Source organism: Staurois parvus, unplaced genomic scaffold, assembly GCF_062004578.1.
Source record: "Staurois parvus isolate SC_StPar_1 unplaced genomic scaffold, SC_StPar_1.0 ptg001091l, whole genome shotgun sequence".
NCBI classification, from domain to species: domain Eukaryota; kingdom Metazoa; phylum Chordata; class Amphibia; order Anura; family Ranidae; genus Staurois; species Staurois parvus.
The window spans coordinates 168,769-187,477 of record NW_028318887.1 but is presented as its reverse complement, the minus strand read 5'-3'; the positions used below and the strand labels follow the sequence as shown (position 1 = coordinate 187,477).

The 18,709-nt window shown below is 41.2% G+C and overlaps 1 protein-coding gene across 1 annotated transcript in view; it reads left to right on the top strand.

The window, feature by feature from the left end:
- Window positions 1-18,709, top strand: part of PACS1 (phosphofurin acidic cluster sorting protein 1) — a 267,815-nt gene that overhangs the window by 109,007 nt on the left and 140,099 nt on the right. The window contains exon 15 of the mRNA XM_089658767.1: window positions 7,266-7,372. Coding sequence (XP_089514893.1) covers window positions 7,266-7,372 — 107 coding nt within the window. The remainder of the gene's footprint in view (window positions 1-7,265; window positions 7,373-18,709) is intronic.

The window sequence follows — 18,709 nt, the reverse complement described above, 5'->3', positions numbered from 1 at the left end:
CCTCAGTCCACTCCTTGTGAAAGTCCCCAACACTTTTGAATGGCCTTTTCCTGACAATCCTCTCCAGGCTGCGGTCATCCCTGCTGCTTGTGCACCTTTTTCTTCCACACTTTTCACTTCCACATAACTTTCTATTAATGTGCTTTGATACAGCACTTTGGGAACATCCAACTTCTTTTGCAATTACCTTTTGAGGCTTTCCCTCCTTATGGAGAGTGTCAATGATGGTTTTCTGCACAACTGTCAGGTCAGCAGTCCCATGATTGTGCTTCCTACTGGACCAGACTGAGAGACCATTTAAAGGCTCAGGAACCCTTTGCAGGTGTTATGGCTTAATTAGCTGATTATAGTGGGACACTTTGAACCTAGAATATTGCACCTTTTCACAATATTCTAATTTTCTGAGATTGTGGATTTGGGGTTTTCATGAGCTGAAATAAATTAACTTTTGCACGATATTCGAATTGACACTTCCTATAGGTTTCAAACAGAAAACCCATACACAGGTAGAGGCTGAAAGCTGTAGCAAGTGTTTGCAAGAGTCTGGCATTTTTTTTACTGCAAAAATATGTGCATTTATTAGGTGTACGTAACCTTTTAACTTGCCCATAAACGATACCGAGATTGGAATAGTTTCAGTCTCAGGGTTTTCTGATGATACAAAAACTTCACATCAGGATATAGCAACTTTACAACAAGACCTCGTTAAAAGTGGGGGCAGATGATGAGGTTTAATATTGAAAAATATGAAGTATTGCCTTTGGGAGCAAAGAACATGACTACAAGTTACACTCTAGGGGAAGAACCTCTGGGGGAATCGAGGATGGAAAAGGATCTGAGGGCCACATCTTAAGTATACTGTACAGTTTTGGTCATCAGTCCTCATGAAGAATGTACTTGAACTGAAGAGAGTCCACAAAAAGGCAACAAAGCTTATAAGGGGGCTGAAGGACCTCCATTATGAGGAAACCTCTACAAACTTTAAACCAGGGGTAGGCGCTTTTTTTTTTTTTTGCCTAAGAAATTAGCTAACAAGTCCTCGCTAAACAGGAAAACTTCTAAAAATATAATAAAACAAACATTACTGTAAAAATATAAACTTGGTCTACCTTAAAAATGGACGGTGTCAGTAGAGCAGAGGACAGTGTAGTGGATGTGTCAGTCAGTAGGGCAGAGACAGTTGAGAACTACAAACACTTGCACTCAGGTTCTACTCCAGATCACTGGAGTAGAACCATCGCCACTTGAAGTGATGCTCTATATAATCCAATAGAGCACAGAACGGTGTTATTAGGACAGTTGATGGTCTCAGTAGTTTTTTTTTAATAATTGTATTTTTTAGTATTGTATATTTTATTTATTTTTTACAATATTTTTTATTTTTTTTACAGTCCTGGGAGAGCTTTGGTGAAATATCAGGGGTCTAAATAGACCCTTGCTGTCTCACTTTTGAGACCGAGAAAGGCGATTGAGGACACAGTCCTCAATTTTTATCTGTGCAGCCTCAGCTGTAGAGAATGAATGCACAGAGCTTTGTTTGTTCACAAACTGAAGCACAGTAAACTGTTTACTATACTTCAGTTATGAGTCATCACAGTGAGTGATTGGTACTGATCATTCAGAAAAGGAATATTTACCGGACCCTTTCCCGCTCTCCATTGTGAATAGATTCCCTGCAGCAGCTGGTGAGAGAGGAGGGAAGCCGACAGTGCTGGTAGGGAGGGAAGGGAACACTGGACAGGTGGTGCAGCAGGGTTTGTATTGTTTGGAACTGAGCCCCTGTATTTTCTTCCTGCAGCAGCTGAAGGCCGGCGGGAGGGAGAGTAGGAGAAATGAGCTTTCAGCTGCTGCAGGAGGAAAATACAGATTATCTGTTACAGTAAATGCTGTCGCCCCCCCCGCCTGTCCAAATCCTGGGGTCAGCAAGGAAGGGGCACGATCTACCCATCACCCGCCTGTGACTGTTAGATGGCAATTACGGGTTGCCAACTCCTACATTAAACCTATTCTCTCTGGAAAAGAGACACTTAAGGAGTTTGATTGCAATTTTTAAATCTTTAAATAGTGACAGTAGCATTGGGGGTAAAATTGTTTAATCTTGCGTCTCTAAAAAAGACCCTCAGTCATACAATGAATTTGAACAAGAAGTGGTTCAATCTGAAACTGCATAAGGGGTCCTTTACTGTTGGAGTGGTAAGGATGTGGAATTCTCTTCCACAGTTAGTGGTGTCCGTGGGGAGTGAAGATAAATTCAAAAAGCTTTTACCTGTTTTTCTTAGCAAACACAATGTACAGGGATATTGAAAATGGTAGTGACACATATGCATTCACTCAAGTTTAACTGGATGGACTGGTGTCTTTATTCAATGTTACCAACTATGTAGATAGAGTTCAAAACTCTATTGCCTTATCACTTTCTTCTCTCATCAATTGAAAACAGTCCAAGGACAGTCAGATTTCAAGAATGCCCTAAACCACTTGTCCCAGGGAGTCATTGTACTAGTATTGCTACAGAACAGGTTCAAGGGATTCTACTCAAACCTGTTCATGGGAGCAAAGCCCAATGGGGGTATTCCTTCTATTCTGGACTTAAAATCCCTTAACAAATTTCTTAAAAATCAAACGTTTCACATGAAATCCACAAGGACAGTAATTGCCTTTCTGCTACAAGGGGAACACATGGCTTCTCTAGATCTCCAAAATGTCTATCTGCATGTTTCCATTTACCCACCTCATTAGCTATGTCTACGCCTTGCAGTGGCAGACAATCACTTCCAGTTTGTTGCACTGCCTATCGGCTTATCCTCTGGTCCCAAGTTTTCACAAATGTATAGTAAAATTGGAAGAAAGCGAGCGCCAATACTAACTAGCGGCTGATAACCCACAGCACTTCTCTAAATGAAGAGTATGAACAGTCCAAACATGGATAAAAACGTGACTGATGTGATCCAAGATAATCTCTAGTGAGTGTTCTGTGCTTCTCAGGCGATCAATCAGGTGATGTGTCAAAAGGATGTTAAAAATGCACACTCACCAGAAGAAATATCATAAAGTGCATGGTATGAGATATAGCTGGAGGTCCCCCTTAAGGGGTGGTCAGCCTGGTCAGGTCCAAGAGATCTCCTTCCTCCCTGGTACTCTGCCACACCGCTATCGTCCTCCAGGTATGGGCTCTATGATGGTATTGGCTCATAAAGAGCCAAAACAAGAATGCCCATAGTGGTAGTACTTTTACAGCAAAAACGTTTATTCAGGGTAAAGCAACTCAATATGAACAGCATAGGAATCAACACTGACCTTGTACAGCAATAAAGATGGCCGTTGGACCTCCTCGTGGTCTCGGCAGCATCGTGACGTCACCGCGTATGGCATCTGCTCTACACGTTTCGAGCACGTAATCATGAGGGGTATGTGTTAGCACCCTTGCTTTCCCTTCTCAGAATTCAGGGCATCCAGGTGACAGGCTATTTAGACAATGCTCTCCTGAAGGATTAATCTACCTTGAAACTGTCAGACAATGGTCAAAAGATAGTTCCGCTACTTCAGTTCTTTTGGCTGGGTGATCAGTTTCAACAAATCTGCTCACCATCCTTCCTTGCACCTAGAATACCCAAGTCTGATCACTGATACATCCCAAGCAAAAGTCTTCCTTCATGTAACAAAAACCTCCTTCTGCGCTGCTGTGTGCTCAGACCTGTAAGGGTATCCTTGGCCTTTAGGCACCAAGCCTTTCTTGTACAACAATCCTTTCTTGTACAACTTTTGTGAGGCTGCCTCCTGGTCTTCTGTTCATGCTGTCTCAAAGTATTACCTGCTGGATGTTCAATCTTTTGTGGATGCAGATTTCCACTGCAAGGTTCTGCAGAAGTACACTGAACTTGGGTCCTTGACACTTGCTGTGTTTTTTGGGGCCTGTTGTCTAGTTGTTGCACACCCTTTGTATTCATTGCTTGGTAATGCTCTTTCCAGTGGTGTTTGAACAAGCTGCCTGTGTCATGTACAGTATGATGTAATATAAAAGGATATTTGACCTACCTGTAAATTCCGTATCTTGGAGTACAGTACAGGACACCCTCCCTAAGGCCAGGTTTACACCAATGCATTTTTTAGTGCTTTTTTCCAGAAACGCTCTACAGTCCATTTAACATGGTTTCCTATGGAACATGTTCTCATCTATGCTTTGAGCTGCTGCATTTTTTGAAAGGGTCAGGGACTTTTTTAAAATGCAAAAAGCAGTGTTTTTGTTACAATAGAGTTCAATGGAGAAGCTGCTGAAACATATGTAGTACATTTTATTCTGCCCACCAACAAAAAATGTCCCCTTTGAACTTAAAGTTGAAAAAACGTCTTAAAAATGCGGCAAACATGTGCGTGCAAAACGGACAAAAAGCACAATGCATTGGTGTGAACCAGGCCTAACTCTGTTCTGAATTGTTCTTAATTGCTTGCTATAGAACTGAGGATTCAGAGTGGGGTAAAGTTATAGGGAAGGCATGTCCTCAAAAGCTTGCTTAATCATCTGAAGGTACCTACCTATTACCTGTGGCATATGCATAAAAATTGCCCATGTCATGTACTGTACTCCAAGATCTGGAATTTACAGGGAAGTCAACATTAATGTTAACTACTTAATTCCCTTCCCTTAGCTCTCCTTTTTTTTTTTTTTTCGTGTTTTTGTGCTGAATTAAAGTACTGGGATGGGGAGGACTTTAGCATCCAGGCTACGGTTTCCTAGATTTGCAAGGCTGCCACTTGATCTCTTGTTAACACATTCTTTAAGTTCTAAGATGTGGTTGTTCAGTCTTCCTCTGATATCACCTTGGGCATAAAGTATTTTAGGTGACTTTTTGAGCTGCGCTACAGTACCCAATTCTGTTGTGTTGGACTGCTTTTGGACATCTCAACAGCCTCTGAATTCCTATCTTCCTCAATGGACAAGAAAGAAAATAGGATATTTGTACTTCCTGTTGGAGTCTATTGAGGGACACAGATCACACCCTTCTGTGTCTATGATCCTGCTTTTGGTACTGCTTTTTCAGAAACAGGCATGCTGGAATTAGAAGTCAAACTGGAGTAGCTCACAATTATGTTTGCCAGTGTCCAATCTTCCTGAAGGTGGCAGTATAACTGTCTGAATTTCTGTTCGGTGCACTCCATGAAATGGGTTTTATGGTTGGTACAAAAATTAAATTTTTTTTTCTGCTGCAGTTTCGTAACACTTACAGGTCTTGTTATGCTCCCAACCTGGGACTCGACAGTGAAGGTGAAGCAGCTCTCTGATAAGGCCTTCACTCTGTCACGCTGCTTTCGCTTCATAGGAGCATGTTCCTTTTTGGCATATGAGCATTCCAACGCAACGGTTTGTCTACTTGTATTGCTTTCCCTTCCCTAGCCTGAGCGATGCTGTGCAAGGACTATAAAAGGATGACATCAAGTCAAATTTAAGTTCTTACAAAGCTTCCATTTTAAAACCTCTGTTTATGGGAATATTAACGAGTACAGAATTGCATTAATTTGTGTCTTTGCCTGAATTTCAGATTTAAGTTCCCCAAAATACACTAAATGATCTAGGTTCAGCTTAAGCCCTAGTTCACTTCTATGCGTTTAGTGCGTTTTATGTTTTGCAGAAACGCACTACAGTCCATTTAACATGGTTACCTATAGGACAGGTTCGCATCTATGCGTTTTCAGCAGCTGCGGGTTTGGAAAGTCAGGAACTTCTTTCCCACAGCTAATTGCGTTTTTGATGCAATAGAATTCAGTGGAACTGCACCAGAAATGCAAATGTTGCACTCTTTATGCATTTTCTTTTTTTGGCTAATAGGAAAGTATTGCAACTTTGATGCGACGTTTCATTCTCTGGCACTAAAGTTGCATCAAAGTAGTGCAGGAACATTTTCAAAGTCGCTGTGAATTTTCACATAGGTTTGAAGGGGTTCTATTGCCATCAATTGGCTGTGACTGTGTCCAAAGTTACATGTTTGGGTTAAAGGCCAGTGACAGGGTTTAGTATCGGGGTTAAGGGCTAGGGTTAAATCTTATGGTTAAGTGTTAGGGTTAAAGGCTAGGGTTAATAGTTGGGGTTGAATGTTAGGGTTAGTGTTTTAACCTTAACATTTAACACTAATCCTTTACACTAACCTGTACATTTAATGCTAACCCTTAAGTCTAACATTAAATGCTAACCCTAACACCAGCCCTCAACCCTAGCCCTTAACCCTAACATGCGACTTTGGACACATAAAGTCGCATGACAAGTAGCAGCCCCTTGATTGCAATTGAACCCATTCAAATCTGTGTGACTTTGAAAAGGTTCCTGCTCTACTTTTGATGCAACATTGAGTGCCAGAGTGTAAAGTCGCACTCAAGACTTTCCTACTGGCAAAAAAGACTCAAAAGGCATCAAATGCGTGTTCATAAACGCATAACACAACGTGTTTGAAAAATGCATCAATCGCAACATGCATAGGTGTGAACCTAGCTTAAAGTCTCTATAAGAAATCTTTTAAAGACTTCCTGTCAAAATAAGATAGTACACACTCCGCTTCCCTACTACCTGTTCCTTCAAATCTTGTGAAAACTGATGGGAACTAGACCTTTGCAGGTTCGTCATCCTCCTAGGTCCCCTGCAACTTCCATTGATTCCTTCCTTTAATCTCCACCCTGGGTAGAGGTCAGAGAAAGCAACCAGTGGTAGCTGCTTGGTTATTAACCAATCTGTGCTGCTACTTCAGTGGAACTCACGGATTTATTGGATGTAAGGATGTATTTCAACAGTGTGCTTGGCTACTTTCCTGGAGTTCATCTTAAAATTAAAGAGACCCTTTAAATATTGCAGGTGTTACGAATTGGAAGACTTTGATGGTGGGTAGAAAATCTATTTTGCTATGCAAATAGTTATATTTAAGTGTACCTGACACTAGTGAGTAGAGATGTGTACATGTCTTCCTTTTATCCGGCTCTTTTTCCCTATATTTTCTATATATGTCAAGTCTAACAAATATAACAGAGTGCGAGGAATTTACGAAGACTGGAGCAGCCAGAACCTGAAGCAGGTATACATGGCAACCAGTCAGCTTCGAGCATTCATTTTCAAAACTTGACTGAATAAGCTGAAGCTAAAAGCTGATTGGTTGCTATGCATGGCTGCTCCAGATTTCTGTCTGCTCTAGTTTTGGTAAATTCAAACCAGTAAATTTACAGTTTATGCATTGAGTCCAGAAGGTTTTTGCCTTATCGCCTTTTCTTTTTTTTTTTCCTTGCAGTTTGTCTCAAGCCTGTTTCAGCAGCAGCAGAAGCTATGTGTATGTATAACATGTTCATCAGATGTACAGTGTGCTTTGACTGCAATACTTACACGAATACAGAGGCAGTGAGTATACTGACATTTAAATGTTTTTCCCTCTTGAGTTACACACAAAAAACAGATACTATGTTTGTATTGCTAGTAGTTTCTTTTCTCAAAGCGAGTGTGTGCACTGTTTACACCAGCATTCTCTAACAGAACTGCTCTTTTTGCAGTGAAATATGTTGTCTCCTTTATACAGTAATTACTTTAGCTTAATTCTACAGTACAGGACGCAGGCTGGATATTCATAGACACTGGGTTATAGGCTGCTACCTTCAGTCGCTTCGTGGCCGAGTTGCTGCTGTTCCCGGTTGCTTCCACTTTGTTATAATACCACTAACAGTTGGCCAGTTGGCTATTTAGTAGCAAGGAAATTTCATGGATGGACTTGTACAGGTGGCAACCTATCCTAGTACCACACTTGAATTCACTGAGCTCCTGAGAGCGATCCATTCTTTCACAAATGTTTGTAGAAGCAGTCTGCATAGCTAGGCGCTTGATTTTATACACTTGTGGCCATGGAGGTGGTTGGAACACCTGAATCCAATTATTTGGAGGGGTGTACCAATACTTTTTGGCAATATAGTGTATATCTCCTCTGGATCCATTGGTAAAACTTCCCTAAGGGAAGCAGGATTCTTCAATGTTTTCTTATCGGTTTTCTTTGATGGTGTTGCAAAGAACAGTTGGTAATAAAATGGGCAGACTTTATATGACCCCTTTCTGCTTTCACTGTTAGTCAATAAGGACATCCTATCTAGGGCCCCCACTTCCTCAATGGTTCAATCTACAACCTCCTCATTATAGCCTTTTTCTAGGAATCTAGCTTTCCAAATTTGGGATTGATCCAAATAGTCCAATACATCAGAATTTCGTCTCATACATAAAAATTGTCCCTTGGGGATATTTAGCCATTATAGGTGGGGGTACAGCTATCTTTTGAAATAAGGCTGTTCCTATCTGTAGGTTTGAAAAAGGATTTGGTACCCAACATACCATTCTCCACAAAAAGTAAATTCAACGAAATTAATCATCTTTAGGCTGGACTCATGAGAGAGATTTAAATTGGGCTTCCAGCTAAGTAGGCCACATAAAATGGCAGAGTGGTGTCAGTGCATGCCAACTGTCTGAAGAGTCAATAGCTAAAGACCTCCAAACTTCGTGTGGCCTTCAGATTAGCGCAACAACAGAGCATGGAGAGTTTCATGGAATGGGTTTCCATGGCCGAGCAGCTGCATCCAAGCTTTACATCACCAAGTGCAATGCAAAGCGTCAGATGCAGTGGTTTAAAGCACACCGCCGCTGGAGTCTAGAGAAGTGAAGACGTGTTCTCTGGAGTGATGAATTGTGCTTCTCTGTCTGCCAATCCTTTGGACGTATCCGAGTTATTATTTTCATGTTTTTAGTCTTTATTTTATTATCTCACATATAGACTTTTATTTTAATGAAATTGTTGCCAGGATATTTTCCATTTTTTTATCTGAGAAGTCACTTTGAGTGGAGCTGGTCTTTTGCCCAGTTAATCAACCTTTGTATTTACCCATCTAATCTTTGTTTTTATTTTTATTTTCTATTCATTTTCGATATGCTTATGTTTAGGTACTCACCTTGATTTTTTTTTTTCCCCATACCTTCCCCATTAACTGCAATCCTTCTGTATTAGTTTATTTATTGGGGAGAGGAAACCTCCTTTTTAGCTTAAATATATATTTTTTGTAATTAGCAGTTTGGCTACAATGATATGGCAATTTGCCTATTAATACAGGCAATTTATATAGAGATTTGCATTGCAATATAATAAGTATTTCAAATAGCTGTGTGTTATATTTTTTATATAAGAACATTTTTTTATTAGGTATTCATATTAATGATCATTTATATTGGTAAAATATTAGATGTACAGTTGTGTTCAAAATAATAGCAGTCAGACATCACTAACCTGATCAATCACTGTTTTTTGTAGAAATGATATTTCTACATGGCAAATAATTTACTAGCAGGTGTAGTAGAGTAATAGAAATCCAACAGTCATGACATGCATGCTGCTGATTCTGTGTAATTGAATCACTAATTGAAAGGGGCATATTCAAAATAATAGCAGTGTGGAGTTTTATTAGTGAGTTCATTCATTCTTTGAAAAACAGGTGGCAATTATTGCCCTTATTTAAGGAAGGAAGGCAGCAAATGTTGTATATGCTGGTTGCAGTGCATTTCTCTCTGAAATTCTGAGGAAATGGGTCGTTCCAAACATTGTTCAGAAGAGCAGCGTACCTTGATTAAAAAGTTGGAGAGGGGAAAACATATAAAGAAGTGCAGAAAATGATAGGCTGCTCAGCTAAAATGATTACAAATGCTTTTAAAATGGCAACCAAAACCTGAAAGACGTGGAAGAAAGCGAAAAACTACCATTCGAATGGATAGAAGAATAGCCAAAATGGCAAGGACTCAGCTAACAATCAGCTCCAGGAAGATCAAAGAAGGTGTAAAGTTACCTGTGAGTACTGTTACAATAAGAAGACGCCTATGTGAAGCCAAGCGATCTGCAAGAAGCCCTGCAAAGTCCCACTGTTGAAAAAAGACATGTGCTGAAGAGGTTACAATTTGCCAAAGAGCACATTGACTGGCTTAAAGAGAAATGGCGCAACATTTTGTGGACTGACGAAAGTAAGATTGTTCTTTTTGGGTCTAGTGGCCGGAGACAGTTTGTCAGACGACCCCCAAATGCTGAATTCAAGCCACAGTACATTGTGAAGACAGTGAAGCATGGTTGCACAAGCATCATGATATGGGGATGTTTCTCACACTACGGTGTTGGGCCTATTTATCGCATACCAGGGATCACGAATCAGTGTGAATACATCAGAATACTTGAATACTTGAGGTCATGCTGCCTTATGCTGAAGAGGAAATGCCCTTGAAATGGGTGTTCCAACAAGACAACGACCCCAAACACACCAGTAACCGTGCAACATCTTGGTTCCAGACCAACAAGATTGACATTATGGAGTGGCCAGCCCAATCCCCGGATCTTAATCCAATAGAAAACTTGTGGGGTGACTTCAAAAATGCAGTTTCTGAGGCAAAACCAAGAAATGAAGAACTGTGGAATGTAGTCCAATCATCCTGGGCTGGAATACCTGTTCACAGGTGCCAGAAGTTGGTTGACTCCATGCAACACAGATGTACAGCAATTCTCAGAAACAGTGGTTATACAACTAAATATTAAGTGATTCAAAGGAAAGCAAAATCTTCCAACATTTTTCAGTTTATATAGTGAATGTTTGAGTTTGTAAAGAAGAATACAAACACTGCTATTTCTTTGAACAGTCTAATATTCACTTTTCTAAGATATATATATATATTTTTTTTTTTTTAGAGGAACACAAATTTGATATATTTTTCTTCATGTTTTGATTTGGAATAGAGTGGGTAGTGTTCCCAATGCATTTGTGTGTATGGAAATAAGAGCTATTAGAAGGATTTTGAGCTTTATTCACTTTTTTTCAGCACACTGCTATTATTTTGAACACAACTGTATGTCTGATGGTGTCGGCATTATTTTGGGAAAATGGTGCAGCTGTGGTGTTTTTTCTGTGTTTTAATTGCTATAGGAAAATGGCTTTCGGGGCGTGCCCAGAAGCCATGCCAGATCGACATGTGAGGCGTTAGCTCTCCTTATAACCTGCTTCTCTTTCACTATTTTGGGGATCTACAATGCTCCAGATGGGCAGGCTCAGGGCTTCTCGCAACACTAAATCAGGGGGACCCAGCCAACCTGCTCAAATGGCTCCCCGATGATCCACACTATCTTTGAGCCCCTGCTGGGAAATTCACAGCGCGGAGGAGAGGGAGGCGATATGGCGCCGGATGAACTCACGGCACAAGGCTCTTCCACACCTCAGTTAGGATCACAGGATCTGAGCACTCCACAGCTGGCGGATGCACAGTTGCCTCGGACCCAATCCTCTGTGTACTCCTGGTCAACCAGCGAGTTTACTGTAGAGACCACACAGTACTCCCCACAAGACAATGCATCAGACCAGGCTCGTAGCATTTTACTGCCTCTGTCTTGAGACCCTGATGACTCTCCACTCCTTCAGTTTCCTGCTTTGGAGATCCCTTCCTGGACATTATTGGATCCTTCTGTCCCCTCTCATATCTCTCCTGTCTCCCTTCCCCGTCCAGAGGCACTGGACCCTTGTCCCATGGGCTCTGCTGCTGCTTTTACCTATTCTCCTAAACCCCATAGGCCTTCAAGATCCAGGGACTCAAGTATTTCTAGACCCCTTGCACCTTCCACCCCTGCTATGGAGTGCACGTCCGGCTCTCCTCATTGTACCATGGCTCCGCGCTCTCCATCTCAGCCACAAGCGTGGTACAAGCCGTGGGACGATCTCCATCATACAGTTCTGCCTCAGCCTGCTGGCCCTGTGCCCCAGGGTCCCACCTTGCTGTATGGTCACAGCAACTGGTCCGTGCTAAAGGCCTCTCTTTTTTGTCTCTACCCTCTGGCCCCCAAGGTTATCTACCATGGCAGAACTTTTTGAGCTCCATACCAACTAAGGATGATTTTAAAGAGTTGCTTCATGATGTCAAGGAAACTTGTCACATGGAAATACAGGCCTTGCAGACAGATATCCACCATCTGACAGGGTGGAGATGGTTGAGGAGGACTTGCAAACTACTAAACTTTATGTTCACCAAGTCCATGATCATCTTACTGATAAACACTTTCTACTTTGTGACATGCAGAGACATTCGGAAGATCTGGACAATCGGGGGCATAGAAATAATATTGGAGTCTGTGACCTTCCAGAACCAGCTGATGCAGAAGATTTTAACGCTGTAGTTCAACAGTTGTTTAACCATTTGCCGCCCGCCCTATGGCCGAATGGCGGCCGGCAAATGTCATCAGCGTTCCGGGTGGACGCCATATGGTGTCCTTCCGCACATGCGCAGATTGCGCGCCTGCGCAATCTGTCACTGGCCGTGTACCTCGGACACGGCCAATGACAGATCTGAGTATCGGCCCCGTTGCCAGTACCATGTGACCTGCTGTGACCAATCACAGCAGGTCACATGACAGTTGTATACAATGGATGGCTTCATTCATGCCATCCATTGTATACTAGTGTCTAGCTGTGAATGGTTACAGCTAATCACATGCACATGTCATGTGATTATCTGTGGCCAAATCACCGCTAAGCACAAAAAAAAAAAAAAAAAAAAAAAACCCTGAATGAATCGATGTCATTCAGGTAAATGCTTGCTTATAGCAAAGTAATTCTTTGCTATAAGCAAATTGTGTAAAAAAAACAAAAAACAAAATACTGATCACTTCCCCAAAGTAGCACAATGTTACTATGGTAACATTGTGCTACTTTGGTCATAGTGAAATATGAAAAAAAAATCTTAAAAAAAAAAGAAAAATGTAATCAAAAAAAAAAAAAATGTATATATATATTTTTTTCATACTGTCACCAGTCAGTGTCCCTGATCACCGCCATGCCAGTTATATGATGACGCTGTACTGCACTGGTGACAATATGTAAAAAAAAAAATAGTGAAACTAATTTTTTTAATTTTTTCCGAAAATTTATGACAAAAAATACAACCTCAAAAAACTCACCATGCCTCTTCTGAAGTACGTCAGACTGTCTACTTTGCAAAAAGGGGTCATTTGGGGGATATCTGTACTGTTCTGACATTCTCGGACCTCAAGAAATTAGATTGGCTGTCAGTACTTCAGGATTGATCAATATTCAGATCTATACCATAGTTTGTGAACTCTATAACCTTCCTACGAACTAAAAAAACTTTTATAGCAGAAACAAAGAAAAAGTGTGTTTGTGTTTTTTTTTTTTTTTTCTAAATTTTTGGTCTTTTTTTGTAATTTAGCAAAAAATAAAAACCCCAGCGGTGATTAATTACCACCAAAAGAAAGCTCTAGTTATGTGAAGAAAATGATAAAATTTTAGTTTTGAATGACAATTGCGCGGTCATACAACATTGTACCCAAATTGTGAGAGAGCTGAAACCTGAAAACTGGCCTGGGCAGGAAGGTGTAAAATTGCCCGGTATTGAATTGGTTAACAACCTACTTGGGGAAGCCCTAGACATCACATTGAAATGGATAGAGCCCATAGAGCTCTCCGTCCTAAGGGATCCCGGTCCAGACCTCGAGATGTCATCTGTCGCATTCATTCACTCTTAAGGGAGGACATCATGATACAGACTAGATCTACACACACAATTCTTTTTGAAGGTACCCAGATTCAACTTTATCCAGATATCTCTTGGATAATCCTTCACAAAAGACAACTCCTTCAACCTCTGCTTTTACATGAGAACAATATCATCTACACCTGGGGTGTTCCTTTCAGTCTGACGGCGAAGTGCAATGGGAAATCTGCAATAATGAGTAACTGAGGACTTGCCTGCTCTCTGATGTTTTCGATCTTCCGCAACCTGACTTACCTGGATGGGACCTTTTTAGCACCAATGCATCCTCCCCCGGTGGTATGGAAAATGATCTCTCCTAAGAAACTCCCTAGGCTTTCTGATTCTCCCTGCAAGTCTTCAAAGCAGAAGCCTGCCTAATTTGGACTCTGTGCTATTGAATTCCTTACCCTTTTTTTTTTTCAACAGATTGGTAAGATTTGTTATTGATATTTTGTCTTTATCTACTATGCTGCAGCTGGTCTGATGGACCCGGACTCCCCATTCCCCTCCCTATTTTGTCTGGGAGACGGTGTTGGTGGGTCTGGACCTTAGCGTTCATGCCTATTATCTAGATATCCCATTTTTTTTTTCCTTCTCCTTCTCCCTCCCTTCCCCTTTCTTTTCTCCCGTCTCTCCTCCCCCCCCCCCCCCCCACCCTTTTTCCCTTCGTTTTCCCCCATCATCACTACATTGAGGTTGGTTATTTCTATGTGGATTTCCATCCTGATATTATCACTGGTACCCCCCCCCCCCACTTCATTATGATTTTGGTTGGTTCTATTAATTCAACCTATGTATATGCCCCTGTCGCTCTTATTCAAGTTTCAGGAGTATTTAGGAACTGTTTTTATGGCTGTTTCAGGAGTTTTACTAAGCTGACCCACCTTATTGGGGGTATGTTGAGTTTGCTTCTTTCTGTGTTTTTTCTTTATCCTTCTATTTTCTGTTTGTTTTTTTTTTCTATGTCTGTGTCTCCTTATGTCTTCTCACATGCCACACATTTCCGAACTGAAATGCTATATGTTTTACTCCTGTCTCATTATTACTACTAGGCTGCCGTATTCACTTTGGCTATTTATCCAACATTTAACATGTTATCATGGTAAATATCCTATCTCTAAACGTAAATGGTTTAAATTCTAACCATAAACTACATTTGGCACTTCGGGAGTTTAGGCAAACATGAGTAGATGTGATATTTGTGCAGGTGACTCATCTAGATAAGATAGGCACACTTGCATTTTCGTCACGTTTCTATTCACGTATTTATCAAGTCTCCAAGAAGCGGACACGGGCAGTGATAGCTATTCTTATTAAACAAGGTTGTCGTTTGTGGTAAAGGATTTAGTCTTGGACCGTAGAGGGAATTTTATTATCTTGAGGGGTACCTGGTCTAACCATGACATCACCCTCTGTAACTTGTCCTCTCCTAATGTCTACCAAACTGCCTTCCTCTGTCTCTATTCTTGCTTATTCCTGGTGGAACACAAGTTTCTGGTGATTGGTACGATTATAATTTACCCTTTTCAACCGTGATGGATAGGTCTGCCTTGCATCCTACAGCCTTGTATACATTCTTGCATGAATTCTTGAATGCATACATTCTTGTATTTCTAAAGGGTCCCTACTTTTCCGCCAACTCACTAGGTGGAGGGCCCGTTTTTCATGTGTGGCGTGTTCAACATCCACAAGATGTTGAACAATGTCCGCAATTTTACGCATTTTTCTCACCCTCATCTTTTGCACTCGCGTATCGATTACTTTTTTCTAAATAATCAAACTCTTTTGATTTTGTCCCTCAAAGCTACCAAGCTGAGAACTTGTCATTGGCAACTCAATGATTTCTGGCTTTAACATCTACCTTACAAAGTGGAACTGGTAACGACGTTGCGCAGCTATTTTGTTGAGAATGTGGGCACGAACGTCTCACTTAATACTGTTTAGGAAGTGCACAAACCGGTTTTCTGGGGACAATGTCTATCTCTGTCCTCAGCTTTGAGATCTGCTTTAAGGGTGCAGTACACAAGCCACCCTCCTTTCCATTCCTTGGTTACTCTGCATTGAATGCTACAAAACTGAGGGCTGAGACTATAACCCAGGTTCTATGAATACTTTTGCCTGTGTCCTGTACTGTCCTCCAAGATATGGAATTTACAGGTAAATCAAACTTCCTCTTTTTAATATAAGAGAAGCTTGTACAATTGGGCAAGACTGAAGGTCGGTGCGAAAATCCGCTTTGCTTAAAAAAAAAAAAAAAAAAAAAAGGGTTTTCTAGTGAGTCCTTTTAAAGAGTAGTTTACAGCTTATCTATTGTTAGACTGCAGAACTGTAATAATTAAGTGCAGCAGTAGTGTTTGGGAATTTGTTTTTTTTTTTTTGTTTTAGGTACACCTAAACTTATTGTGAAAAATCTATTTTAGTAAGCAGTGTTTGACAACAGTAGTTAGTAGTAGGATAAACAATACTTTGTGTAATGAGCAGGAATTGTATTTTCCACTGCAAGGCATACAAGAGGTGGACTTCAAAGCATTCTCCAAATGTCATTGTTATATAATATCTGGATTGCCATATGGTATAAGATATCAAAGGCGTAGTAAGCTTGAATAATAAGCTAGAGTTTATAAACCATTTTTACGTAGGTTATCTCCTTTGCACAAAGGGGACTAATATGGTCACTGTAGTAAAAATTGGTTTCAAAAAAATTTGAACAGGGCATCAGAAACCATTTCTTACAGCATTCATTAAAGGATACAGGACACTAATCATCACTCTTATGAAACCGTGTCACCTTGCCCATGCAGGACAAGGTGCCAGTATCTCTGCACAGGGCCCCAACCCACATATACTCCCTTGCCTGTGCTCCCTCATCACTCCCACCTCCATCACTGCTGTCATTGACCCAGGGTAGAGGTGACATCAGTCCCTCAGTCATGTGACACTTCTTGACCCTAGCAATTTTTGCTATGTCCAAGAACTGGTCACGGTGCAAGCAGGTCACATGCTCCCTTATACCAGAAATTTGTTAGTGTTGGCAGCTGCAATGGAGGAACGGTCAGTGAAGAAGAGACACCTGGAATTTTGCTCTGTATCCTTGTCAGTACTTTGTGCTTTGCTTAACGTGTCCACCTGTTGGTTTGCTGCTGTTTCTTCTGTCCTCCCTGAGTCACATTGCCTGTTTGTTTATATCTGTGTTTATTCATTTTCTGGCAGTCATGTCTGGTTTACTGTACATCAGGTCTCATTCCTGTATCCTGCCTTGCCTACCCAATTTATCTGTTAAGGTAGGCTATGCACATGCATGGGTGGGACCAAGGGATTCCTCCTGATTGTTCTATACTTCTTTTAAAAGACCCAGCTATCCATGCTTTGGTTGCCCAAGGACACAGCTATCCATGCTGTGGTTATCCGTTATAGCACTCAGCTAGGGTGTGCTGCGCATTTGGTTTCTTGTATCCTGCATCTTTGTCTCCATCCTGGTGCTTGTCATTCTGACCTTGGATTGTGCCTAGTTTCTTTTCCCTGTACTCTTGCTTTTCTCTCCCAATTTCCACCTGTGTCTAATCCTTGTTACCTGCCTTGCCTGTTATTCCTGCCTCGCCGGAATCCCTGGTCATTTTGTGTGACCTGACCTCGCTAGAACGCTATCTGCCCTGACCTTGGCTTTATTAAAGTGTATCTAAACCCAAAACCAAATACGTAATATATTGCAGCATACTCGTCATTAGATGTGGTGACTGCACTGATGTGGTTTTTTTTTTTTCCTCTTATGCTTTTTTCCTTTTATTTTCACCTTTCTGGCCATTACATACCTACTGTCTTATGGTAGCTATGCTTACATATCCAGTGTATCTATGGAGGCGTAATGTAGCCACCCCTGGATATCAGCATTGCCAATATGTGGAGAGGGTAGTGTTAGATGGACTAGTAGAATTAGATGGAGTTTACATACTTGACTAAAAGTTTACGTTTAATGCCAGATAAATATTTTTAAGCCTTTACATGCATTTTTTTTTTAATTTTTGGGATAAAGGTTTTAAAGCTGAAGTCCAGGCAAAAAAAAGGTTTTCCTTTGCAGTGTGGGCACACTGCTCCAGTCCTCCCTGCACAAGACCGATCCCTGCAGTTCCTGAACCCCTGCTCTCTAGTGCGCCGCTGACAAGGAGATTTTCCTTGTGCCTACGGGTAAGCTTTATTATAAGCTTACCTGTAGGTAAAGTAGTGTTTACTACCACTTTAATGGTTTGTCCACCTTTACCAAAAAGACTGTCTTTGCAGATAAGGGACATCTGTTGGTGAGAACAAGCTGTGTAACTTTAACCAAAATTTGAATAATGCCCTGGCTATAGGTGTAGGCCATTTACGTACCGCATGAACTCTGACCTGAAAACTCCCAGGACGTTGCTAAGCAAGGCCCAGCCATTCCTGTTCACCATCACAGGAGTGAGTTCTTTCTATGATTCAAACCTCATATGCGTTTTCCCTCCCCTGATGAAGTAGATATGAGCTCACTGTTCCCCTTGCACTGAAGTTGGTCCCATATCAACGCAGCTCCCTTTCTCCAGTTCGTACTACCTCTCAGGTGTTCTAAAAACAGCCTATCTGACTAAGGCAGATTTGACTGCAATTATGTCTGATTTCTGAGGAGGGTGAAGTATACGTGGACAAGGATCCTGCAGACGAAATGTCACTTTTTTGTGTGCTCGCTTATTGATGCAGTGTATACTAGCCTTTTTTTAATGGCACCTGAATCTCCTCAGCCTAAACAAGCTCCTATGGGTACTGAATGGCTGTAAAAATCTAAAAAGGCCTTTCCTCTGCACATGCAAGTTAACTGTGCTTTACATGAGGGTTGACCAAATCCTGACAAGGTAGTTATTCCTCTCAAACTATTTGCTGAGTTAAATACCTATGAAAAAGGAATTTATGAATGTTCTGATCTGGTAGTGGATCCTGCCATCTGTTTTTAACAAGCATCTCGCGCTTCCTGTTGAAGATATTTCCTCATTTAAGGATTCAGTCGACAGGCACTTGAAAGCCCTAATAAAGGCATGCTTTGCTGTCTCGTACTGCCTTACATCCGGCTGTAGTGGCTATGTCCATTTGTCAGACTGTAGCTAACTGGACCGGACAGTTGAATAG